Source organism: Lipophrys pholis, assembly GCF_963383615.2.
Source record: "Lipophrys pholis genome assembly, chromosome: 5".
In the NCBI taxonomy this organism is placed as follows: Eukaryota; Metazoa; Chordata; class Actinopteri; order Blenniiformes; family Blenniidae; genus Lipophrys; species Lipophrys pholis.
The window spans coordinates 34070908-34098165 of record NC_137628.1 but is presented as its reverse complement, the minus strand read 5'-3'; the positions used below and the strand labels follow the sequence as shown (position 1 = coordinate 34098165).

At 45.4% G+C, this 27258-nt stretch overlaps 1 protein-coding gene across 2 annotated transcripts in view; it reads left to right on the top strand.

Annotated features, from left to right (window-relative positions):
• The window catches only part of tenm3 (teneurin transmembrane protein 3), a gene marked incomplete at its 5' end in the record, with an annotated part of 291642 nt that overhangs the window by 75376 nt on the left and 189008 nt on the right, over positions 1-27258 (top strand). For both annotated transcript variants that reach the window (XM_080464332.1, XM_080464333.1), the window contains one exon: positions 21083-21295. In XM_080464332.1, the coding sequence (XP_080320458.1) occupies positions 21083-21295 (213 nt within the window). The remainder of the gene's footprint in view (positions 1-21082; positions 21296-27258) is intronic.

The window sequence follows — 27258 nt, the reverse complement described above, 5'->3', positions numbered from 1 at the left end:
TCCATCCTTCTCTGTGGTGATGCTTTATAATTTGGTTCATAATCGTTATTTTAGGTATTTGAATGACTGAATGAACATGAGGATGGATGGATGGATGGATGGATGGATGGATGGATGGATGGATGGATGGATGGATGGATGGATGGATGGATGGATGGATGGCTGGCTGGCTGGCTGGCTGGATGGCTGGATGGATGGCTGGCTGGATGAAGTGATTAAATAGACATGGTTAGGACTTTGAGCTCAGCAGGTCCTGAAACGTGAAGAAGAAGCAGCGATGATGAGACTCAGTCATTCATCTCATGTAGTTTGAGACGTTCTGCTTCATCTCCTTTAACTGGTTAACATTTCCAACCAAACGCCACTCAGTGATCTCAGGATTCATTTCAATCTCAGTAAAGCCTCAGTGAGTTCTATTTAGTTTGACAATGTTTGATAAAAAGCAAATGTTTGACAGAAGATAAAACCTGCAGCGTGCAGTTACTCTGCAAACTCAACGTGTTCCTTCATCTCGCTGTGCAAACACTCCTCACACTCCTCACACTCCTCACACTCCTCACACACTCCTCCTCACACACTCCTCACACTCCTCCTCACACACTCCTCACACACTCTTCCTCACACACTCCTCCTCACACACTCCTCACACTCCTCCTCACACACTCCTCACACACTCTTCCTCACACACTCCTCACACACTCCTCCTCACACACTCCTCACACTCCTCCTCACACACTCCTCACACACTCTTCCTCACACACTCCTCACACACTCCTCCTCACACACTCCTCACACTCCTCCTCACACACTCCTCACACACTCTTCCGCACACACTCCTCACACACTCCTTACACACTCCTCCTCACACACTCCTCACACTCCTCCTCACACACTCCTCACACACTCTTCCTCACACACTCCTCACACACTCCTTACACACTCCTCCTCACACACTCCTTACACACTCCTCCTCACACACTCCTCACACTCCTCCTCACACACTCCTCACACACTCTTCCTCACACACTCCTCACACACTCTTCCTCACACACTCCTCACACACTCCTTACACACTCCTCCTCACACACTCCTTACACACTCCTCCTCACACACTCCTCACACACTCTTCCTCACACACTCCTCACACACTCCTCACACACTCCTCACACACTCCTCACACACTCCTCACACACTCTTCCTCACACACTCCTCACACACTCCTCACACACTCCTTACACACTCCTCCTCACACACTCCTCACACACTCCTCACACACTCCTTACACACTCCTCCTCACACACTCCTCACACACACTTCCTCACACACTCCTCACACACTCCTTACACACTCCTCCTCACACACTCCTCACACACTCCTTACACACTCCTCCTCACACACTCCTCACACACTCCTCACACACTCCTTACACACTCCTCCTCACACACTCCTCACACACTCCTTACACACTCCTCCTCACACACTCCTTACACACTCCTCCTCACACACTCCTTACACACTCCTCCTCACACACTCCTCACACACTCCTTACACACTCCTCCTCACACACTCCTCACACACTCCTCACACACTCCTTACACACTCCTCCTCACACACTCCTCACACACTCCTTACACACTCCTCCTCACACACTCCTTACACACTCCTCCTCACACACTCCTCACACACTCCTCACACACTCCTTACACACTCCTCCTCACACACTCCTCACACACTCCTTACACACTCCTCCTCACACACTCCTTACACACTCCTCCTCACACACTCCTTACACACTCCTCCTCACACACTCATCATGGGGGGTTTAATACACAGAGAAGTGTAGAAACCCTGTGTGAGTGTTGTATTGAGACTGACTGACGTGTCACACGTCATTCAGTGCTTCAGCAGCTCCAATCAGGATAATTATGAGTTAGTGAAATAGTGACGATAACGGTGAGCCGCATAGTACCATCTGTTCACACACACACACACACACACACACACACACACACACACACACACACACACACACACACACACACACACACACACACACACACACACACACACACACACACACACACACAGAACAATGCTTTCCCTGACAGATGAGCGATGGATTTCATTTCATTTGGTCAGAGAACAAACCAACTTCATGCAACAGAAGTTAAAAGACATTAATCTCCAACACATTGTCGTTCTAATGCTGCTTTTTATTATTTATTTATTGCTGCCCTCTCTTCGCCATGTGAGTGTGACACAGCTCGGCCTTCAGACAACAGATTGTCATGTTGTGCTTTCATTGATATTAAAGATCTCAGGTTGATAGATCCTCACTGATATCCGGGGAGTTGTGTTTTTCATTGTGTGTAGTTCAGAGTGTCTCCACACCACACTATCGTCTTGACATTATTTCCTGCTGATCAATCGTGAGCTGGATCGGTGTCAAGTTGAAGGAGGGCCACCCCTGAATGTTACATCATTGCAGCAGCCTGGAATATTGAGCTTCAGCACTAGAAGAGGTTTGATCCATTATTTCATCCCTCCCTCCATCCCTCCCTTCATCCATACCCCCCCCCCCCCCCCTCCCTTAACCCCCCTGGGAAACCAACACAAGCTGCTTCTTGGAAGTTGTTGGGTTTTTCTCCTGAGGAACTTCTTTCAAGTTGTTTTAAAGTCTTCTCTGAGCTCAGCACTTCACAATCAGAGCATATTGGAAGCTGATTGTATGAATCTGTATGAGGAACAGTATTTCCTGTAACAAGCTTATTTGGGAGCCAGTGATAATAAGTGGACTTCAGGAGCTGAGGCAGCCCAATGATCTGAGTTCCTCCGGGGCTGTAGAGCATCAGCATTTTTGAAACGTGTAGCTAGGACACATGGTGAATAGACGGTGAGCCTAGGATTATCACAAGAAGCTGCGATCTGATGAAGAAAACCACAGAAACACTGTGGGCACTCAATGGCTTTAACTCAGATGCAAAACAAGAAAAGGAGTTTGTTGGATTTGCCGCATTCTGTTGGCACATAGCCAAGGGGGGAAAAAGATGGTTAAATCAATAATTGTAATTATTTGTTTTGCAGTTACTTCCCAACTAACCGTATTGATCGTGACGCTCCCGGTGTTACTGATGCTGTAGCAGGATCTTTTCTCGTCTGAGCTTCTTTCCTTGGCGGGTTCACGGGCAGTGAACAGGTGTCTCTCTCTCAAGCAGAGGAGGGAATACTCAACAGATTACTGCAGGGGGACGAGTACAGCCTGTCCAAATTAAACACTCCTCGCTCTAATGGCTCAAATACATTTTGTTTACTACTTTGTCAATATTGTTCCAGCACTGTGTTAATAGTACCATCTGCATACACTTGCACACTAGCTTTATGTGTGTGTCTTCACTCCCCACCGTGACAGAGGAGGTAGAGCGCGACCAGAGGGGATGCTGGGAGTTCTTGTAAGGTCGGCGCGTGACACAGACACCGAGAGCAGCTCGACGCAGAGGTCACTGTCAGCCTTCAGGCAGGAGCAGAGCAGTCACTCAAGACACGTGTGTGTGTGTGTGTGTGTGTGTGTGTGTGTGTGTGTGTGTGTGTGTGTGTGTGTGTGTGTGTGTGTGTGTGTGTGTGTGTGTGTGTGTGTGTGTGTGTGTGTGTGTGTGACCTGGTTTGTAGCTTTGCTAGTGTTCTCTGCAGACACTATTATGTGATGGGGACTGCTCCTTTCTGCAGCAGGTTCACACACACACACACAAAGCATGGCTGCCAGTGCACGCGCTGATACACACACACACACACACACACACACACACACACACACACACACACACACACACACACACACACACACACACACACACGCCCTCAGCCAGCCCCTCTGTGTGCAGCGTGAAGCAGACATCTCCTGGCCCTCCGGCGCTGTTGGCTGCTCACACTGTCCATGATAATGGATACAAGCGCGATGTTTTGTGTGGGAAACACAAGAAATTGGCAGAAAACAAGAGGGAATGCAGCCTGTCAGGACTGAGACGCACGCTTTTATGGACGCCGGCCACAAATGGAAAAGTGTGGCTTCGGCTTTTGCTTTTTCACGGTTGGCTTTAAAGGTGACGTGTGTAACAAGTTTCAATTCAAAACAGGTGAAAATAATGAAGGCAAAGTGAGGAAATAGTGTTCGTGTCACACTGAGAATGTCTTTGCACTTTGTAGAAAAGACGTCCACGTTTCCACCACGAGATAGGGAGTGTCTCACTTTGGTGTCCGGTCTGTCAAAAAAGAAAGAACAGCAGAATCCAACCCAGGGCCCGGTTGTTCAAAACCGGGTTATCGTTTATCCAGCTGTTAAATACATTTAACCAACCGGTAACTTTAACAGCACTGTTATCTTGTTGTTCAAACTGGGTTAACTTTAACCAGGTGTTATCTTGACGTTAAAGTTAACGCCCCTCCAGACCTCCACTAGCTGTTTACCAGTGGTTAACTCTCACCGTGGCGTTGATGATAGCAGTGTGGAGCGTGGAAAACTTTCATAGAGTCAATACTGCAGCTTTAAGAGCCTCGTTTCCACGGAGCTCATTAGATCTTGGTGTTTTCTAACTAAACCTGTGAAGTCCAGACGAGTTAAACTCTCCTTGGTCCAGAAAGAGAAGATCTCATTCTCATGTCTCCTCTTTAGCAGGAAGAAATGATCCTGGCTCTTATTTTTCACCGTTCCAACATTCCATAGTGACTTTCTGCTCCTTTCACTTTATTTCTGGACGTTTCTGAATCAAAAGCTTCAACATGGAGGAATGGAGGTGTAGAATGATAGAACTGCTCTACAGCCGTTTCCATGGTAACCTAGGTAACCACTCTGATTAAAGTTCTCTTTCACATGAAGCCATTAAAAGGCTCATTTTAGCTCTAAAAACTCCAGCTTTCATTTACAGTAGTTTGTAGTTTGTTTAGTAGTTCCTGAGGAACCAGAAGTCTGGCTTCATTATAAAGAAGTTCTGTAGAGCTTCTCATAGCGGAGCGCCCCCTGCTGCTCATGCAGACCTCTCCCTTCATCAATCCAGATTAAATGATCTGGTTCCCTCGCTTCATTAATTTAAGGTAACGACTTATTATCTGGTTCCCACGTTCTTGTTATTTTTCTCTCTGGCCACTCAGTCCACTCTCTAGATGGTTCTCTCTAGATGGTTCTCTCTGGATGGTTCTCTCTGGATGGTTCTCTCTAGAAGGTTCTCTCTAGATGGTTCTCTCTAGATGGTTCTCTCTGGATGGTTCTCTCTGGATGGTTCTCTCTAGATGGTTCTCTCTGGATGGTTCTCTCTAGATGGTTCTCTCTAGATGGTTCTCTCTGGATGGTTCTCTCTGGATGGTTCTCTCTGGATGGTTCTCTCTAGAAGGTTCTCTCTAGATGGTTCTCTCTGGATGGTTCTCTCTAGATGGTTCTCTCTAGATGGTTCTCTCTAGGTGGTTCTCTCTAGATGGTTCTCTCTAGGTGGTTCTCTCTAGAAGGTTCTCTCTAGAAGGTTCTCTCTAGATGGTTCTCTCTGGATGGTTCTCTCTAGATGGTTCTCTCTAGATGGTTATCTCTAGGTGGTTCTCTCTAGATGGTTCTCTCTAGGTGGTTCTCTCTAGAAGGTTCTCTCTAGAAGGTTCTCTCTAGAAGGTTCTCTCTGGATGGTTCTCTCTGGATGGTTCTCTCTGGATGGTTCTCTCTGGTCAAAATAAAGAAGAAGAGGCACCATGAAGCCTCTGATCCTCCAGCTCAGTTTTCATCTTCCACTTTAACATCCTGGTAGTTTGTCATGTTATGGTAGTTTAATAGAGCAGATAAAAACACTGCGCTGCCTCCACCTCAATGTTTAAGACAAAACACGGAAGCACAGAGACTTGAAAGTGGGCGGAGCCTTGGGCGGAGCGTCAGGGACGTTAACCACTGTTGTTGACCTCACAGTTAACTAACGGGATGACTAAGCATGTTTTAAACAACACATATTTAACGGTCGGTGAGCTGACGGCGGGTTAAGGATTTAAATAAGGTCAGCAAACCCAGTAGACAGAGGACAGTCCAGATGCTCCAGCGTCTCACCAAGAAAACTTCATGTGAACCCCACATGTTCGATATTCAATCCCAGCAGATGATCTGAGTGATGTCAGTGGAGTGTGGAAGTCAGACTTTAAGCGATGGAAAGTGTCTGGAAATAGTCATCACAATGTGTCAGCTTCTTACGGCAGCTTTAATCAAATACAGCCACAGAAGATAGATGCTGCCAACCCAAATAATGCATAATGAAACAGTCGTGACAGTTTAATACAAGTTTGTACGAATTCCAACTGTGTGTCTATGTTCTCATGCTATTTTTGCATGAACATCTTTTTAAAAAATCTTGCTCAAAGATCATTAGAACTGTGGAACGTTATACATTCAGACATGTTTCCAGGTACATTTCATTTAGAAAGGAAAACCTAGAAAAATAATTTGCATTAGGGAAATTTATTTGAATATGTTCAGAATTCTGGCATGGAAAAACAACAAAATCTTGATTTAGCCCACCCACAGTTGCAATACCCCTTTGTCTCACTAGGTGGTACAGTGAGTCACGTCAATGTCTGGTAGATAGAAAACTAAATGCAACAATAGCTGAAGCTCCCGGCTGCTGCTCGCTGACAGGGAGCTGGGGAGAAAGAAAATACACAAAGTAGTCCAACGTGAAAATAGACCAAGACCCACAGCTGCTCATTACAAACACTTAACAATCAAAATCGTAAGAAGAGTGCCTTTGGTGAATGGATATATCATTCAAAATAGTAAAAAAAAAATGGTGTCATGGTACACAAACTATCAATGTTTACCAATGAGGCTTTCTCTTTATTAAAAACCTTCATCATCTGTACCTGCTCTTTTACAATGCCTTAAGCAACATTGGAAATTTCTGGATAGGCCTCAACACACTGAAAGGCTCCAACACACACACACACACACACACACACACACACACACACACACACACACACACACACACACACACACACACACACACACACACACACACACGCCTCATGATTCAGTTTGCTTTATGTGAAGAAAACCTAAAACTTCAGCTCGTCTGTTTGGTGGTGGTGGTGGTGGTGGGGGGGGTGGGGGGGGGGGGGGGGGGGGCGCAGCACAAGTAAAAATGGCCCGCCACCACAGGGACTTGGACGGAGTCCCTGGCTGCGGTGTTCCTGGCTTGGTCGTTGCTCCGATTACTTTTCAGTTGAGGGAATTTATGGCTTAAAACCCAACTGAATTTTGGATTTGGGGACTGGAGATGTGGACGACTTCAGGCCTTAAAGGACGAGCAGGACAGATGCGGGTAATTGTGGCCCTTCTTCTTGCCTCTTACGCTGCGAGGAGCCCCGCCTCCTGCTTCGCTGTGCATGTGAGCGATGCACAGAAGCACCAAATGGCAGCTCTGGCATGGCGGCTGTTTGATTTGGACGGCTCGGATGCTCGTCTTGGATCGTCAGCATGAGTGTGGGTGTCAGACTCTATTTCAGATCAACTGGGAACTTACAGATCCTTCAGTTTTCTCCTTTAGCTTGTGGTTCTTCACAAAAGCATCCTTCATTGAATGACAGCGTTGTTATCAAAAAGAAAGGCGATCATTGCGCTGGTGAAGAAGATGATACGAGTCAGGTGACTCGTCTTCTGTTCTCTGATGAGCCAAAGAAATCTCACATGGAGGGGGTCCTGAAATCCTAACGTGTTAAAACGCTCACGCCTGCTTCCTCACTGACGAGCTGACCTGAGCTGTCGCCATGTCGTCAAAAAAACCTGTGTAAATGATACCACGCCATTCCCCCAGGGGGCGCATGAGCAGGAAGAAGCAGCGCTTGAATCGCTTTGTTTTTCTGACTTCAGCTTTGCTCTTCTCCTCTGACACACTTTGTTAACGTCAGTACTCGCCTCGCTCGGCCAGCGTTTAGCACGGCACCCCAACCTCTAAATAAACCTCACATCGAATCAGACGCAGCTCTGCAATGGTCGTGGTGGCGGCGGCGGTCAGGCCGACGCAGGGCTCCTCCCTCGCTCTTTAATAGTCTGCTTCTCCTCCGCTGCTCCGGCTTCATGGTCGTTCCTCTGACTGCGGCCACAGGACGAGGCGGCGAGGCGGCGAGGCGGCGAGGCGGCGAGGCGGCGAGCTCAGCGTCCGGCAGGACGGCGTGATGTCAGAGGCTCCTAAAGAAGAGCCCACCGACAACTCATCCACCACTGATTGTTTCAGCATTTTTGATTTGAAGTATTTCAAAGTATATTTGACACATTTGGAAGGATTATTAAGTATATCTGACACAAAAACATGTTAGTGTATTAAGGTCGATAATATCGTGTATTTGTAGGTCTTTGATTTGGCGAACAGAGGATTAGTTGGAACTTTAATTAATAATCAGCTTGATTTATGAGTCTAATGACTCAGTGTTTGTTGTATCATTATTTCCACAGCATTACTCAGACATGGAAGAATGAGGGAGTTCCAGTATATAGGTTATATAATAAGTCAAGTAAATTTTGATCTACTTTTTTTGTCATAATGATTTTATACATTATGACAATATTTTTTTTGCTCGTTTTGACTTCAGGATATTTTATATGCGGCTTCCAACTGAACCTTTCATCAAAAGTAATTCCTAAAATTGTATTTACATGCACTTGTTCAATTTGTTTACCATGAAGAGAATGGTAAACAAAGCCACATGATAATAAACTAAATATATATGGACATATACTAGATGTAATGAAAATATAGAAAATATCAATTAGAAATAATAATATCTAAAAGTATATTGTATAGGATTTATTTTCTCAAAAAATATTCTGAAATGTCCTCCGTGGGCGAGTCGCTGGTTCGACTTCAGCTCTTTGCTCCTCGTCTTCCCAGAGATCTGTCAGCATGTCGCTGGAGAAGCAGTGGAGTGTTGCTCTCTTCGTGGTTTCATACGAGTGGCGGGGCGCAGACGAGGATTTGTGTGTTTGGCGACACGTCCGGCCTCGACAGCGGAGAGACGGGAGGAAGAGGAGGAGGAGGAGGAGGAGGAGGAGTGAGGGTTAGGGTTAGGGTTAACCCTAACCGTCCAATTAGCTTAGATGTGACGGCCTGGCTTGACTCCTCATTTATGGTTACACACACACACACACACACACACACACACACACACACACACACACACACACACACACACACACACACACACACACACACACACACACACACACACACACACACACACACAAGCTGCTTGTTTAGCAGGACATTGACGATTAACTACAAACACACACTCCCTCCAGGGCCTCTGCCTCACAAATCCATGTTGACTTTTATCGCCCCATGTAAACTAAATGGTCGTGTTAAAATTAACGGTCTTCTTATTACAGTAAAAACACATAGAGGCGAGTGTTACTGCTTTTTTTTTTTGTTTTTTTGTTTTAAATGCTATGAGTGGTCCTGCATGTGCTGAGCACCCTCAAATAGATTCCTCAGCCGAGCTGGTGCTTCTATATATAAACATAACGGCGCTGAGAAGCTTCTGATTGTGTGAAGCAGCTTCAGGCCACATTGTGGATGTAAAGCTGCAGCTGTCCGTCCAGCAGGAATCACCAGGAACAGACTATTTCCCATCGCTGATTGCTCACACGTGATCCACTGCAAAGCCTGCTCTTATCATCACAACCAATTTTTGACAGAATTTACAGCAGCCTGTCAGTGCATTTCCAAACTGCAACAGACTGCGGTGGTTGAAATGATGCCTGTACGTAGGAGAGAGCGTGACTAGACTGGAAACCTGCAGCGGCAGGCTGGACGCTACAGGAACATTAACAATACTGCAATACTACTATTTGTACAATACACAGGGGAAGGTTAGAGCTGACATAACAGGTGGAGTGGTATAGGGATGGATGGATGGATGATGGATGGATGGATGATGGATGATGGATGGATGGATGGATGGATGATGGATGGATGGATGGATGATGGCTGGATAGATGGATGATAGATGGGTGATAAATTGATGGATATATGGATGGATGACAGACAGACAGACAGACAGACAGACAGACAGACAGACAGACAGACAGACAGACAGAGTGAGTGATTTATGGATGATCGAAGCATGGATGATGGATGTACGAATGATGGATGGTGGATGTATGGATGATGGATGTATGGATGATGATGTATGGATGATGAATGTATGGATGATCAAAGCATGGATGATGGATGTATGGATGATATATGATGGATGATAGATGTATGGATGATGGATGTATGGATGATGGATGATGGATGTATGGATGATGGATGTATGGATGATGCATGATGGATGATAGATGTATGGATGATGGATGTATGGATGATGCATGATGGATGTATGGATGATGGATGTATGGATGATGTATGATGGATGTATGGATGATGGATGTATGGATGATGCATGATGGATGATAGATGTATGGATGATGGATGTATGGATGATGCATGATGGATGTATGGATGATGGATGTATGGATGTATGGATGATGGATGTATGGATGATGGATGTATGGATGATGTATGGATGATGGATGTATGGATGTATGGATGATGGATGTATGGATGATGGATGTATGGATGATGTATGGATGATGGATGTATGGATGATGGATGATGGATATATGGATATATGGATGATGGATGTATGGATGATGGATGTATGGATGATGTATGGATGATGGATGTATGGATGTATGGATGATGGATGTATGGATGATGGATGTATGGATGATGGATGTATGGATGATGTATGGATGATGGATGTATGGATGATGGATGTATGGATGATGTATGGATGATGGATGTATGGATGTATGGATGATGGATGTATGGATGATGGATGTATGGATGATGGATGTATGGATGATGTATGGATGATGGATGTATGGATGATATATGGATGATGGACGTATGGATGTATGGATGTATGGATGATGGATGTATGGATGATGGATGTATGGATGATGGATGTATGGATGATGTATGGATGATGGATGTATGGATGATGGATGTATGGATGATGTATGGATGATGGATGTATGGATGTATGGATGATGGATGTATGGATGATGGATGTATGGATGATGGATGTATGGATGATGTATGGATGATGGATGTATGGATGATATATGGATGATGGACGTATGGATGATGGATGTATGGATGATGGATGTATGGATGATGTATGGAGCCCCCCTGCAGCCCGGAGCGCTGGCTGCCCAGGGGGCTGCATGTTGGGCTGAAGTGTAGAAACACCAGGCGCTGGTTTTGTTGCTGTTTTGACTCTTGAGCAGGTCTTCTTATTGCCCCGCGTCATGGAAACGTGCACGTTGGAATTCATATTTTTCCCATAAAGCACCTGGATCCGGGGCAGTGAGTGAGCCCGGCGTCTTCGGGGGCAGTTCCAGGTGCCGAGCCGTCCACACCGCCTGCTTTTTATCCTCTTTCCCATCATTGTGATGTGGGCTGGTGCTCATCCTCATTCTGCAGCACATGGTGGAGGTTGGAGGGGCGTCTTCTGCAGTCTGGTGTCGTTACTCTGCTCATAAATCTGCTGAACACCACCTTCATTACGACTTGTGAGCCTACTTGTTGGCTTTTAGAAAGGTGTCCCAACTTTTTTTTGAGATTTCAGTTTTTCTTTTCTAATGAGCTCTGCTGCTTCGCCACACTTTCCCCCGGAACCTCCAGGCAGTAAAATAAAGGAACGGGAACCTGCAGCTTTCTTCCTCTAATGCAGTGATTGATTCCTGGGAATCACTGCGTTTCGCCATCATCTTTTTCTTTCTTTGCTTTTCTATGGCTCAAGCCTTCAGCACAGTTTGTGGTGAATGTGAAGCCGAGGAGGAGAGAGCGCTGGGCCCAATCAGACATATGGCTCATTAAACCAGATATGTGCTGTCGGCACAATATGCAACAGAAGGTATTGAGCATGTAAACATAAGCAAACCATTTGAGACGAGCCTTACATCTGGAACGATTCGGTCTTCTGATTGCAGCCTCTTAGACATAATCTGTGCTTCGCTCCCGCTCGTCGCTAAATGTTTTTCCTGGGTGGAGGGAAACCACGTCAGCAGGCGGAGGAGCTCATTGCTGCGAGGCGTCTTCACTGCGGCTGCCTTCCCTTTGTGTCGGCCATCCTTTACCTATCGTGGAGCTGAGAGCAACGCCGGGCTCCGATGGCGCGCTCCCTTTGTGCCTTAAGGTCACGCTGGCAGATTAGAGGATTCTAGAGTCATGAATTATTGTAATGGATTACAGGCCTGGAGTCCTGACCAATCACAGCTTACCCAGGATGTCCACCAAGAAGAAAGGCCTCTGAGCCTCGTGCGACAGCGAGGGTAGAAACAAGCTTCCAGCAGCAGCTGTCACACTTTACAGCCAGCGGGGAATCTGACTGACATTCCTTGAATACCCCCATTCACCTCTTGTTTCGGGGGGATGTTGCGTCTTTTTTACGGCCGCGGCGGTGATTTGTTCTGCCCTCAGAGTGTGGTGCAGACGCAGGGGAGGCCAGGACATGTCAGGACGCTGCCAGCATGTCTTCCCTGTGTTGAGAAGAAATGTGGGATTAAAATACAGTTTTGTTTGGAAGCATCACCAGACCTGGCAACGCTTTGGGGAGTGAAAAGCAACTGCACCATTATTCCAATTTATCCAAACTGGACTCCATAAGAATCGGGTCAATTTGTTACTGTGGTACAAAATGTGAATAAAGACGTGGAGCACTGGACGCGGTGCTGGAAGGGAAAGTGGTCCTGTTCACTATTGTGGCTGAAAAGCGTCTGGAAGCGTCCGGACCACAGCGGCGGCAGGTTCTGCTCAGCCAGGAGTGGTCCTGCTCATGTGGGACGAGACGGAGACTCTCACAGCTCCTCTCCAACAACCTCCACGTCTCCTATTGTTGACAAGAACACAGCGCCAACTAGTGGTCTGCCATGCAAACCAGCATTTTCAATATTCCTCATGCGTCCTGTGTTTTTGACAATCATCCTAAGGTTTCAGTCTGAAGCGCTGGGTGGAGAAGTCTCCAGCAGGGGGTGGTTGTGTGAACGTCTGCATGACTCTGCTTCCTCTGGTAGAAGCAAAATGAACCAGTTGCTCCGTGTGAGTTTGATCTGCCTCCTGATCTTCAGCCACTCTTCTGTGAAGTCCTGTCAGTGGAACGCTGGAGCGAAATATCAGCAGAACAAACGTGCAGGTCGTCTGTTTCTCCTGCTTCTTCTTCTTCTCCAGCTTCTCCTGCTTCTCCTGCTTCTCCTGCTTCTTCTTCTTCTCCAGCTTCTCCAGCTTCTCCTGCTTCTCCTGCTTCTTCTTCTTCTCCAGCTTCTCCTGCTTCTCCTGCTTCTTCTTCTTCTCCAGCTTCTCCTGCTTCTTCTGCTTCTTCTGCTTCTTCTTCTTCTCCAGCTTCTCCAGCTTCTCCTGCTTCTTCTGCTTCTTCTTCTTCTCCAGCTTCTCCTGCTTCTCCTGCTTCTTCTTCTTCTCCAGCTTCTCCTGCTTCTTCTGCTTCTTCTTCTTCTCCAGCTTCTCCTGCTTCTCCAGCTTCTTCTGGCTCCGGGAGTCTTTACTGCTCTTCAACACCACGGAGCTTCGCTGCCTCCAGCTCCTCCCAGATCAGACCTTCTTCTTTCTCCTCCTCCGTCCACTGCCGCTTCATAAATTCCCTTGAACTGTAGAAGAGTGATCCAGCTGGTTCACTCATATTCAAAATAAAGGAACCTGTCAGTGTGCCAGTTGTCTTTACTCTTTCTGATAGAATCCCGTGTTTTGGGGTTGTACTGGTGAACTGGTGAACTGGTGAACTGGTGTACTGGTGAACTGGTGAACTGGTGAACTGGTGAACTGGTGTAGTGGTGAACTGGTGAACTGGTGAACTGGTGAACTGCGCCGCTCTTCGTCTTTGCTGAAAAGCTCAGTTGCTCACTTTCTGGGAGCGCTGGTGTTCCTCACCTGTTGCCCCTCACATATTAAGACGTTCCAGCAGCTGACACAGCTTTTCCAGTCTTTTCTGAGACTTTGTGTTTCCAGCCTTTCTGTCGTCCGCAGTGAATAGTGTCTTCTGTCCATTCCACAGTTTGCAGGCTGTTTTTCACATCCTAACTCTGTGTGCTTGGCGTTGTGGACAGACGGCTCTTGGGAGAGCTCCTGCCTCTTCATCCTCGGCGTTATCATAATGAAATATGTCAACATGAACAGTTGGGAGGAGGACAAAGCCAAAGCTGGTCCGTCTTCTCTGGAGGCCCGAGACAGAAATAACCTCCAGACTGGAGCTGTGAGCAGCTCACTGCTGCAAGGCCCAACCGCCCGCCCGCCCAACCGACCGCCCGCCCGCCCAACCGACCGCCCGCCCGCCCAACCGCCCACCCGCCCAACAGCCCGCCTGCCCGCCCGCCCAACCGCCCACTCGCTCTCTCAAACAGGATTTTCTCTTCTGCGGCTTGTTTACTCTAGAATTACCTTATTAACTTCCAGTTTGTCTTGCTTGCAGATTAGGAGTTGATTATGGAAATCAAAAGGACACTTTATGTTGTTGGGGAGACTTTGACAGGTTCTGGATGTTGTTTTCTCCAGAGGAGACTTTCTTTAACCCCACCGCCCTGCCATGCGAAACAAGCGCGCCCTCCACTCTCGCCCAGCTGTTGTAGAGGAAGTGAGGAGTGTGCACACCTTTGGGTGTGTGTTTGTTTTGAACACCTGGCTCCGGCGGCGGCTGCCCATTCTTCATCTCTGCTTGGTTTGCTTGGCGTCCTGAGGTGACTCCGTCTCGCTGCTTCTGCTTCCTCTCACTCGTCTTCCTCGTCTTCCATCACTTTTCTGTCTGTTTATTCTGTGAACTCTGGTCGACGCCGGTCACCCCCTGCTGTGTCACACAGTGGGCGCGTTCTACTTTGCTTCACAAGCTTCTTCTCTGGATAAATCAATAACAACAAAATCTGCATTTTAATGCAAATCAGCAACATTTGAAGCCCCTAAGCTGTGACAGTAATTTCTTTTAAAAAGTTCCTGATGGAATGAAGGACAACAGCAGCAGAAGAAGCCGTCTAACGCTGGCCTGCTACACACACACACACACACACACACACACACACACACACACACACACACACACACACACACACACACACACACACACACACACACACACACACTTCAAAACATGGACACAGAGCGGCTGCAGATTGAAGTTTTTGCTGTTGTGGAGCAAAGCAGCATCTGTGCAGGACTGATAGTGATGCTGATCAATACAGTCACTTCAACACCTGCTCACATTTCTGACAAGAAGAAGAAAACTTTCACACAATCCTGCAACTTCACCGCCGAGGCTGTTCGGCCGACGCCACATTTATGTTTGTGAGTGAAGCTTCGTGTCAAAACCAGAAGATTTTATTGTCTTTGTTGATGAATTGCTCATGAAAATAACCCAGAAACAAGGTTTTTCATTGTAAATTTACAAAGTCCTGCAGCATGTTTCTCATCTATGTTCAAAATGTTCTGAAATGAATCCTGACAACTCTTCCTCTGCAGCGGCGAGGCTGAATGGAGTGTTAGATAGATTTGGTTTTCAATGTTCCAAGACGTCAAACATCTTAAAACAGACATGAGGACAAGGACTTGTCCGCCAGCGTCTTGAGTTCTCTGGTGTTGAGCACATCCACAGAGCAGAGCCACCAGTCTTTCTCTCACTCCATCCACTGAAGGAAGAAGGTTCAAACCAGTGGAGTGGAAATCACAGCATGGATCTAAACCAATAGAATTCTTTACCAGATGCATCAAAACAAGTTGAAAGACTGTAAATGTTCTTTGTAGCAGTGTACGGTTAAAACAGCATCTACACAATGCATCAACTGTTCAGTTCATCAATATGAGACTTTCTGCCCAGAATCCAGCAGCTTGGCTTCATACTGAAAGAGTGTGAGGTCTGAAGCCGCAGCAGTTACAACAATCAACACGTCACCACGTTACAAAGGCACTTTTCTTTTTTTAAACCACTTTCACCTGCACGCTTAAATCCGCTTGTTGGAAAAAGTTGCTTTAATATAAGAGAAAACAGAGAATCAGGCTTTCAGACGTACTTTTCTGGGGCAGTAGTGAAAGTTGCAGGTCTTTTGAAGCGATGGGTGGTTATTCTGCGTCCTGGGAGCTCCGTCACGCCGAGCCAGCTCACATTTACATCACACACTTTGTTCACTATTGATTTCAGTCCTCGCGGCAGAAGATACTCTTGAATGAAGTGTGTGTGTGTGTGTGTGTGTGTGTGTGTGTGTGTGTGTGTGTGTGTGTGTGTGTGTGTGTGTGTGTGTGTGTGTGTGTGTGTGTGTGTGTGTGTGTGTGTGTGTGTGTGTGTGTGTGTGTGTGTGTTGGATACTTGTTCCTTGTCTCTCCTCTCCATCTGTTCTCTGTTTGCCCTCCTTCTTTATCTTTCCTCCTGACTGTCATATCATGGCCTTGGTGCTCTCTCTCCTCCTCCTCTTCCTCGTCTTCATCTTCATCCTCCTCCTTCCCTGCGGCTCAGGACTCAGTGGTAGAGCAGCAGGAGTACAGAGCAGCTCTCAGTGTACTGCTGCATGAACCACACTCAGGTTTCATTCTGCCTTTGAGGCTTTCCTGCACACATGAAGTGACATCATTACTTTCACCTCATTTAATGCTGTTTGGTCATTCTGGACGTTTTTAGTTTGTCTGTTGGGAGAACAAGCAGACGTGGAGCAGGAAAGCCTTGGAAACGCCACATTTCTGGAGTCTTGGTGGCTCTGGATCAGACACTAGAACACTTCCAAGAGTTTTGAGAGCCAAGTGGTGCTGGTTTGCAGTGTTACCCCTCCCCTCGCCTCCCCTCGCCCTCGCCTCCCCTCGCCCTCGCCTCGCCCTTGCCCTCGCCTCCCCTCGCCCTCGCCACGCACGCACGCACGCACGCACGCACGCACGCACGCACGCACACACACACACACACACACACAGTTTCCAAAGCGTTTCCCGCCCCCTGCAGTCGGCCCGGTTCAGGCCTGAAAGTGACATTTCAGTGTGTAATCCTGGAACCTTGGAGCAGGACGTCTTTGATTTGGAAACGATGGAGACCGAGAGTGAAAACTTCTCCAAACCCTCATTAATGCCTGTGGAGTTTCTCTGTGAGGAGCCGGAGCGCCGCACCATGGAATAACGCTGCAATATGGAATAATGTTATACATTTTCAACTCATTGTGTTATTACACCACATTTTGTAATAACTAGTTACTTATTGCAACAGTTCTTGTAAAATGCAGGTGTGTGGAGCTGCATTATGTAATAAAGCTGCATTATGTAATAAAGCTGCAGTATGTAATAATGTAATAAAGGTTTGTTTTTGTAGCTTTAGTTTGTAGCTTGTGAACACATTCTCCTTTATAATGACTCCAGTTCCATTTGATTTCGGTCTGAGCAATAAAACATCCTACTAGTTGTTGTTTAATAAATCCTAATGAAGCTGGAAAGCTTCATGTTATTCTGATGGTGGGATGGCTTTTCTCATTAAGGCAGCAATCTTAATGATTTATTACATAATGCTGCAAATTAGTACATTTTATTAAAATAAGGAGAGCAGCTGCATTTTGTAATAACTGTCGTAATATGTTATTACAACATGCAGCAACGTTCATTACAAAATGCAACAACGTTTATTACAATATGCTGCAGATTGTTACATAATGTGGTGTTATTACAGAATGTGGTGTTATTACATAATGTGGTGTTATTACAGAATGTGCTGTTATTACATAATGCAGCGCTCCAGCGGCCACAGAGGCTGAGCCCAAAGAAAAAGAGGCTGGGAGCTTCCAGGTCCAGAGTTCATACACTTTGTGATCGATGGAGAGATTTACTTTGAATATCAGAGGTCAAAATAACTCTTGATCATAAATTACATTTATTATTATTATAATCTTTCATAGGGCAGGTGATCATATTTGGTATCTTTATTCCTTTATTTATTTCTTAATTTATTCCTGTTTCCACCAAACTCACAATTTTGTCGAAAATTCAGGATGAAATTCAATAGTGTGTCTTTTATATTTAAAATATTAAACTACATTGAACTGGGACACACACACACACACACACACACACACACACACACACACACACACACACACACACACACACACACACATATATATATATATATATATACACACTGTGTGCACAATTATTAGGCAAGTGAGTATTTTGGCCATATCATAATTTCGATGCGTGTTTTCCAAGCTGTATAAACTTGAGTGCTTATTGGATTTAAGCATAGCAGGTGATGTGTGTTTGTGTAATGAGTGAGTGAGGGTGTGATTTGATGGACTGATGAGATGAGAGTGACTCTTGATGGAGCAGACGATGGGCCTCTGGCTGGGACAGTGACGGACACAGAGCTGGGGGTGGGGGTGGGGGTGGGGGTGGGGTACTGCTATGGGCTGGGATTATTAAAGATGAGCCAGTTGGACCTTTTCTGGTTGAAGATGGCCTCAAAATCAACTCCCAAACCTACTGGCAGTTTATAGAAGACACTTTCTTCAAGCAGTGGTACAAGAAAAAGTCTGTATCTTTCAATAAGACCATGATCTGTATGCAGGACAATGCTCCATCGCATGCATCCGAGTACTCCAGTGCATGGCTCGCCAGTAAAGGCCTTAAGGATGAACAAATGATGACATGGCCCCCTTCCTCACCTGACCTAAACCCTGTTGAGAAGCTGTGGGCCCTGCTGAAAGGGCAGATTGACGGTGAAGGAGGTCAGTCCACCTCTCTGACAGGGTCTGGGAGGCTGTGGTTGCTGCTGCACACAAAGTTGATCCTCAACAGAGGAAGAAACTGACAGACTCCATGAGTGGAAGGCTTGTGACAGTTATTGAAAAGAAGAGCGGCTATATTGGTCACTCATTCTTATTATTTGACATGTCAGATATGTTTATTTGTAAATTTTGAGTTGTTTTATTATTCTCACTTTAACAGATGAAAATAAACAAGTCAGATGGGAATATATATATATATATATATATATATATATATATTCTCTTAAGAAAGACAAAACCTCCCTTTTAATTTCTTAAACATGCAGGTTCATTAACATTTTGGATTAACAGAGAGCACTGTACTTGTTCAATGATAAAGTTAATCCTCACACAGTTTAGATATAAAACACAGAAACTTGAAGGCAGAAATGTGGATTTTCCGTCAGTTTGATGATTTTTGAAAGAGATTATCAAACAAAATGGTACTTTTGGTGTTAAATCCTGATTTTAAAGTCTATAAATCTAGAAATATCCAGTGTTCACACAATGGGGTTGATTTTCCCTGAAAATTCTGGGATTTAAAACTTTGATGTTTTGCAGAATTTTAAAATGTGAGCACACACACTGCCTTGAATATTGGAATCATTTCAGATTGTGGGCGTATTTATGAGCCTCTTTGCATTTTGTGCTTGTACCAGAAAGTTCTGGAGGTGAAAGTGGTGCATTCCTCCTGTCTGTGTGTGTTTCGGAATAGTTAATGCACACGCTTCAGCATTCATGGATTTTGTATTGACTGATTTGGAAAATACAGTAGAACTGTTTGTTTCTGTGTGCTTTGGCCCAAAGCTCAGCAACAACAACAAACCAAATCATGGCTTTATTACGGGTTCTGTGATGCACACACACACACACACACACACACACACACACACACACACACACACACACACACACACACACACACACACACACACACACACACACACACACACACACACACACACACACACACACACACTCACACTGGGCTGGCTGGCTTCATGCACTGTGATTATGGAAGCTGATCTGGGAGCAGCTGAGACTTTGCCTTGGCACAGACCTTGAGAAGTGAGAGAAGCTGGTCAGAGAGAGAGGCCAGCAGACACGTTCCTGTTTCATTGGTTTTCCACTACAGTCTGTAGTAATCAAATTACCTGAAGGCAAACAATTCCTCCAATCAGTTTCTCTCCAGGCGCTTTCAATGTGTGGAAAAGCTTCTTGAAACTCAAAATGATTTGGTCAACATGAGAACTATTTCACCGTTTATTGTTGATTTCATGATCAATTTGTTTGTTATAAACTAAAACTACAAATACACACAGGGAGAACATGCAAACTCACAACTGGTAGGCTGAAAGCCACAGCTTTCTCACCCTGAGGTGGGAGTGCTGCCCACTTGCAGGCGGGGGCGGGGGTAAGAGAGAGGTAGGAGCGGGGGTAAGAGAGAGGTAGGAGCAGGGGTAAGAAAGCAGGCGGGGGCGGGGGTAAGAGAGAGGTAGGAGCGGGGGTAAGAGAGAGGTAGGAGCGGGGGTAAGAAAGCAGGCGGGGGCGGGGGTAAGAGAGAGGTAGGAGCGGGGGTAAGAGAGAGGTAGGAGCGGGGGTAAGAAAGCAGGCGGGGGCGGGGGTAAGAGAGAGGTAGGAGCGGGGGTAAGAGAGAGGTAGGAGCGGGGGTAAGAAAGCAGGCGGGGGCGGGGGTAAGAGAGAGGTAGGAGCGGGGGTAAGAGAGAGGTAGGAGCGGGGGTAAGAGAGAGGTAGGAGCGGGGGTAAGAGAGAGGTAGGAGCGGGGGTAAGAGAGAGGTGGGACGTCTCAGGAAGTCTCCTGTCCCTCGTCTTCAACCTTCATCATAAATCCAACCGTCTTGGTGCTGCAGCTCGTTCCAGTCCTCATGCTCGGCTCTCATTCACCACGTTTGGCTTTGGTCTTTCTCTGAGGCTGCATGTTCCCCCTGTGCACAGGAACAGGCCCTTGAGGCTGACTGTTGATTGGTCAGTGTGATTGTGTGTCATTGCCTGGTCCCGCCCCCTGCAGCCCCCCGTTAGAAGAAGCTCGAGATGTATGGATGGTGTCTCGGCTTCATCTCTCATATCCTACAGCTTTCTGTGTTTCACATCATCAACAAGCATCAATTCATTTATTTTTCAATCTTCGTTGATATTTTGGTTCTTTTTTTTCTTTTTTTTAATCCATGCATCATTTTGTTCTTTTCTGTTTTCTCATCTCATTTTCTTCCTCCATAGGTTCTCCCATGCCCTCCCCCTCCTGTTCATCTTCTGTCATTGACCAATCACATCCTCAGTCAGCTCATCCTCATCATGACAAGCTGCTGCTAGGGGGCGCCGCCGAGTCCGAGGAGGAGGAGCAGGAGGAAGAGGAGGAGGAGGAGGAGGAGGAGGAGGAGGAGGAGGAGGAGGAGGAGTATGCACCTCGGTTGTACTTACCTGTAACACATGGTAAAGGCACTTTGATTGTTTTTAGTATGGAAGCAAATGAGGCTCAAAAATCTATTTGAAATGTTTTAACAGAAATAATTTTTCATTTGAGGAATAAACTGAATTTTTTCACTCATAATTAAAGATTTATGATGAATCATCCAAACTGCATTTTAATTTTCTTTTACAAGACTGCTTATTCTGTGCCTTGATTAAAATGAAAAAGAAAATGACGTTTAAGTTTTAATTTTCAAAAGATGCCCCAGCAAATAGAGACCAACATTCATTTTGAAATGTCAAATTTGAAAATGAAAAAGCATTAGCAGAAATGCTTTTTCATTTCAAGGTTCTGGCTGCTCAGTTTGACTCATCAATAAAATGATTAATGCATCATCCAAACTGCATTTTCATTTTCTTATTCAGGATGCACATTTTGTAACAGAACTCAAAAGAAACCTAAAGAGGAACTACTTTTTCACTTTCATGTCCGCCTGCAAAAAAAGGCTCAAAATTCAATCTGACTTCACGTTTCCAAGCGACGCAGGGGAGTGACGTCAGCCGCCTCCCTCCTCTGACGGCCTCGCTTCTCAACGGTGGAACCAGGAAAGTGAGAAAACAGCGTGGCAGAGGCGTGTTGTCAGGTTCTCTCATAGCGAGGGAACCGTGCTTGTTCACAACCTCGCGTACTGTGAGGTCGTCGCTGAACGTACCGCGGTCGCTGAATGTACCGTGGTCGCTGAAGGTACCGTGGTCGCTGAAGGTACCGTGGTCGCTGAAGGTACTGTGGTCGCTGAAGGTACCGTGGTCGCTGAACGTACTGTGGTCACTGAAGGTACCGTGGTCGCTGAAGGTACCGTGGTCGCTGAACGTACTGTGGTCGCTGAACGTACCGCGGTCGCTGAATGTACGGTCGTCGCTGAAGGTACTGTGGTCGCTGAAGGTACCGTGGTCGCTGAAGGTACTGTGGTCGCTGAAGGTACCGTGGTCGCTGAAGGTACCGTGGTCGCTGAACGTACTGTGGTCACTGAATGTACCGCGGTCGCTGAAGGTACTGTGGTCGCTGAACGTACCGCGGTCGCTGAATGTACGGTCGTCGCTGAAGGTACTGTGGTCGCTGAAGGTATTGCGGCCGCTAAACGCACCGCGGCTAAACGCACCGCGGCCGCTAAACGCTGAACGGCTGAACGCGCGGTGGCGGCTGAACGTGCTGCGGCGGCTGAACGCGCGGTGGCGGCTGAACGTGCGGTGGCGGCTGAACGTGCGGTGGCGGCTGAACGTGCGGTGGCGGCTGAACGTGCGGTGGTACAGTCGGGGCTCCTCCAGACGAGCATTGAAGGATTCGGTGAACACGTCTTTTTATTAAACTGATTCATTCAGTCACTCTAAAGAGCTGCTTTGCCCCTCATGTCTCTTCTCCTGCTCAAGCTCAGATATGCACAGCGCCCCCTGGTGTATTAGATGAGCAGCACAAACAGGAAGTAGAGCCTCTGATGTCACTCTCCTGCACCGCTGGGAAACGCTCAGTGGAATAAAATTTAGATCCTTTTGCTGGTCGGCCATGAAATGTTCAACCTGAATAAGGAAATGAAAATGCAGTTTGAATGAACTATTATTAATTTAATTTAGGAGTCAGATGATGCTGCTCTATCCTTCAAATGAAAAAGTATTTCTGCTAATGCTTTTTAATCTTCAAATTTGACAATTTAAAATGAATTTTAGTCTCTATTTGCTGGAGCGTCTTTTGAAAATTAAAACTTAAACATCATTTTCTTTTTCATTTTAATTAAACCACAGAATGAGCAGCCTTGTAAAAGAAAATTAAAATGCAGTTTGGTTGATTGATTATTAATTTTTATTTCTGAGTCAAAAATGTAGTTTAATCTGAAAATGAAAAAGCGTTTCTGTTAAAACATTTCAAATAGATTTTTGAGCCTCATTGGCTTCCATAGTTTAGTGGTTTGTTGTTGATTAGAATTCTGTCCTGTGACACGCCAACATTTCCATTGGCTGATTGGAAGATGAGGAAGAGGAGTGACTTCCTGGGAGGAGTGAGAGCTCACACTCTGCAGACGACTCCAGCCTCCCCATGTCTGTCTCTTCCTTCCTTGTCTGGTTGTCCCAGTCCGAAGAGGTTCGGCTCTGAAACAACAGCAGACTTTATTCTGAAAGAGCCAAAGAGGGAAAAGCACCAACCAGTAAATCCAGAGAGCTGAACGCACCCGAGGGGGATTTCCTCCTCTGACTCTCAGTATTTAATACACGCTTTCCTTGGAGCAGCTGGTCTGGAAGAAGTTACAGGAGACATTCTGCAAGCCGAGCGTTTTAAAAGAAATCTCCAGAATAAATTGAGAACATGTGTTTGAAGGGTGTAGTTTGGCTGCAGCGAGCGTTGGTTGGTGTCCCTGACGTGGTTGGTTGGTGTCCCTGACGTGGTTGGTTGGTCTCCCTGACGTGGTTGGTTGGTGTCCCCGACGTGGTTGGTTGGTGTCCCTGACGTGGTTGGTTGGTGTCCCTGACGTGGTTGGTGTCCCTGACGTGGTTGGTTGGTGTCCCTGACGTGGTTGGTTGGTGTCCCCGACGTGGTTGGTTGGTCTCCCTGACGTGGTTGGTTGGTGTCCCTGACGTGGTTGGTGTCCCTGACGTGGTTGGTTGGTGTCCCTGACGTGGTTGGTTGGTGTCCCTGACGTGGTTGGTCTCCCTGACGTGGTTGGTTGGTGTCCCTGACGTGGTTGGTTGGTCTCCCTGACGTGGTTGGTTGGTCTCCCTGACGTGGTTGGTTGGTGTCCCTGACGTGGTTGGTTGCTTCGCGGCTCCTCGGTGTTGTTCTGCAGAACAATCCTCCTGTGGTGGAGAAGCTTCCATTGTTTCACTGACAGAAACCTACTGCAATGTTTTTAATTCATTTGAATCAAGTCTGGTGGATTCCCTCAGCATCTCTTCATCTCACTCCTCTTGGATGAAGGTTCTGATTATATCATTCAAAGTACTCTCATATTTTATATGTCTTCATGTTCTCCATCTGTACAATTCTAATTGAACTGGTTGAATAGTTTTATTGTTTATATGTCACATATAATGAAAATACAGATTCTAAGTGAGACAGCCTGATGGAGTCTGATGGTGCCTGATGGTGCCTGATGGTGCCTGATGGAGTCTGATGGTGCCTGATGGAGTCTGATGGTGCCTGATGGAGTCTGATGGTGCCTGATGGAGTCTGATGGTGCCTGATGGAGTCTGATGGAGTCTGATGGTGCCTGATGGAGTCTGATGGTGCCTGATGGAGTCTGATGGTGCCTGATGGTGCCTGATGGTGCCTGATGGAGTCCGAGGTGCTCCGCCTGGGCAGAAATGTCACCGGGTGACAGAGACGAGAGTCTCTTCCAGCGGAGCGAGGTCAGCGCTGTGTGGGTGATAGGAAGTTTAAATATACTGTCATGTTCAGTCGTGGACAAATAAATACCCCCGAGGAAATTGGTGCAACTTTTAAACCAAGCTTAGCTCAGATGGCACATGAACAGTGCTTGTTCATCCCCGGGGGATTCTGCAGCGTTGGACTTGGGATGACACCTGGATTCATGTTTTCAAGTATCTACATGGGGAAGTAGAATCTGGCGGCATGAAGCCTGTTAACCTGTTAACCTGTAAACCTGTAACCTGTTAACCTGTAACCTGTTAACCTGTTAACCTGTTAACCTCCATAAATTAGCTGCATCATTTTAAAAGCTGCAGGGTTCAAAGGGTGTGTAAAAAGAAGCAGCTTATATTCTGGAAATTATGGTATTTATTGATTTGCACTACCTGCTCTATGCAAATATTTGCGACTATAGTACGATAGTAACTCTACAATAGTAACTCTACAATAGTAACGCTACAATAGTAACGCTACAATAGTAACTCTACAATAGTAACGCTACAATAGTAACGCTACAACAGTAACACTACAGTAGTAACTCTACAATAGTAACTCTACAATGGTAACGCTACAATAGTAACGCTACAATAGTAACTCTACAATAGTAACTCTACAATAGTAACGCTACAATAGTAATGCTACACTAGTAACGCTACAATAGTAACTCTACAATAGTAACTCTACAATAGTAACGCTACACTAGTAACACTACAATAGTAACTCTACAATAGTAACTCTACAATAGTAACGCTACAATAGTAACTCTACAATAGTAACGCTACACTAGTAACGCTACAACAGTAACACTACAGTAGTAACTCTACAATAGTAACTCTACAATGGTAACGCTACAATAGTAACTCTACAATAGTAACGCTACAATAGTCACTACAATAGTAACGCTACAATAGTAACTCTACAATAGTAACTCTACAATGATAACGCTACAATAGTCACTACAATGGTAACGCTACAATAATAACTCTACAATAGTAATGCTACAATAGTAACTCTACAATAGTAACGCTACAATAGTAACTCTACAATAGTAACGCTACAATAGTAACGCTACAACAGTAACACTACAGTAGTAACTCTACAATAGTAACTCTACAATGGTAACGCTACAATAGTAACGCTACAATAGTAACTCTACAATAGTAACTCTACAATAGTAACGCTACAATAGTAATGCTACACTAGTAACGCTACAATAATAACTCTACAATAGTAACGCTACAATAGTAACTCTACAATAGTAACTCTACAATAGTAACGCTACAATAGTAACTCTACAATAGTAACGCTACAATAGTAACGCTACAACAGTAACACTACAGTAGTAACTCTACAATAGTAACTCTACAATGGTAACGCTACAATAGTAACGCTACAATAGTAACTCTACAATAGTAACTCTACAATAGTAACGCTACAATAGTAATGCTACACTAGTAACGCTACAATAATAACTCTACAATAGTAACTCTACAATAGTAACGCTACACTAGTAACACTACAATAGTAACTCTACAATAGTAACTCTACAATAGTAACGCTACAATAGTAACTCTACAATAGTAACACTACAATAGTAACTCTACAATAGTAACTCTACAATAGTAACGCTACACTAGTAACGCTACAACAGTAACACTACAGTAGTAACTCTACAATAGTAACTCTACAATGGTAACGCTACAATAGTAACTCTACAATAGTAACGCTACAATAGTAACGCTATAAGAGTAACACTACAGTAGTAACTCTACAATAGTAACTCTACAATAGTAACTCTACAATAGTAACTCTACAATGGTAACGCTACAATAGTAACTCTACAATAGTAACTCTACAATAGTAACGCTACAATAGTCACTACAATAGTAACGCTACAATAGTAACTCTACAATAGTAACTCTACAATTGTAACGCTACAATAGTCACTACAATAGTAACGCTACAATAGTAACTCTACAATAGTAACTCTACAATAGTAACTCTATAATAGTAACGCTACAATAGTAACTCTACAATAGTAACTCTACAATAGTAACGCTACAATAGTAACTCTACAATAGTAACTCTATAATAGTAACATACAGTGGCTTGGATAAGTAACTTCAGTCTGATTACTAGTTTGGGAATAGTAACGCAATGAATTACTTGTTACTGATACTGGTCATATGAGAGTAAGGAGTTACTAATCAACTCGTTACTAATTAAAGGGTTACTGGTGTCACTGCTGAAGACGGCGTTGACGACACACTGGGTTCAGACTGTTAATATAAGGCCCCGTTTCCATGACAACGTTTCACATGACAACACCTAATCCGTTAAAAAGAAGGAGAGTGTTTCCACTGCAGCAGCGGACACAGAGACAACGATGTAGTTAGTCTGCCGGGCCACTGGAGGGCGCTGTTGCTTGATTTTGTAATGAAACTACACAGACGTGTGCAGAGAACAAAACACTATAAAGGTGAAGAAAATGGAGAGAACCTGACATCCTAGTGGACTGATGAGGAACCGGATGATATCAGGGAGAGTCTCAACTATTAAACTACTGATCTGG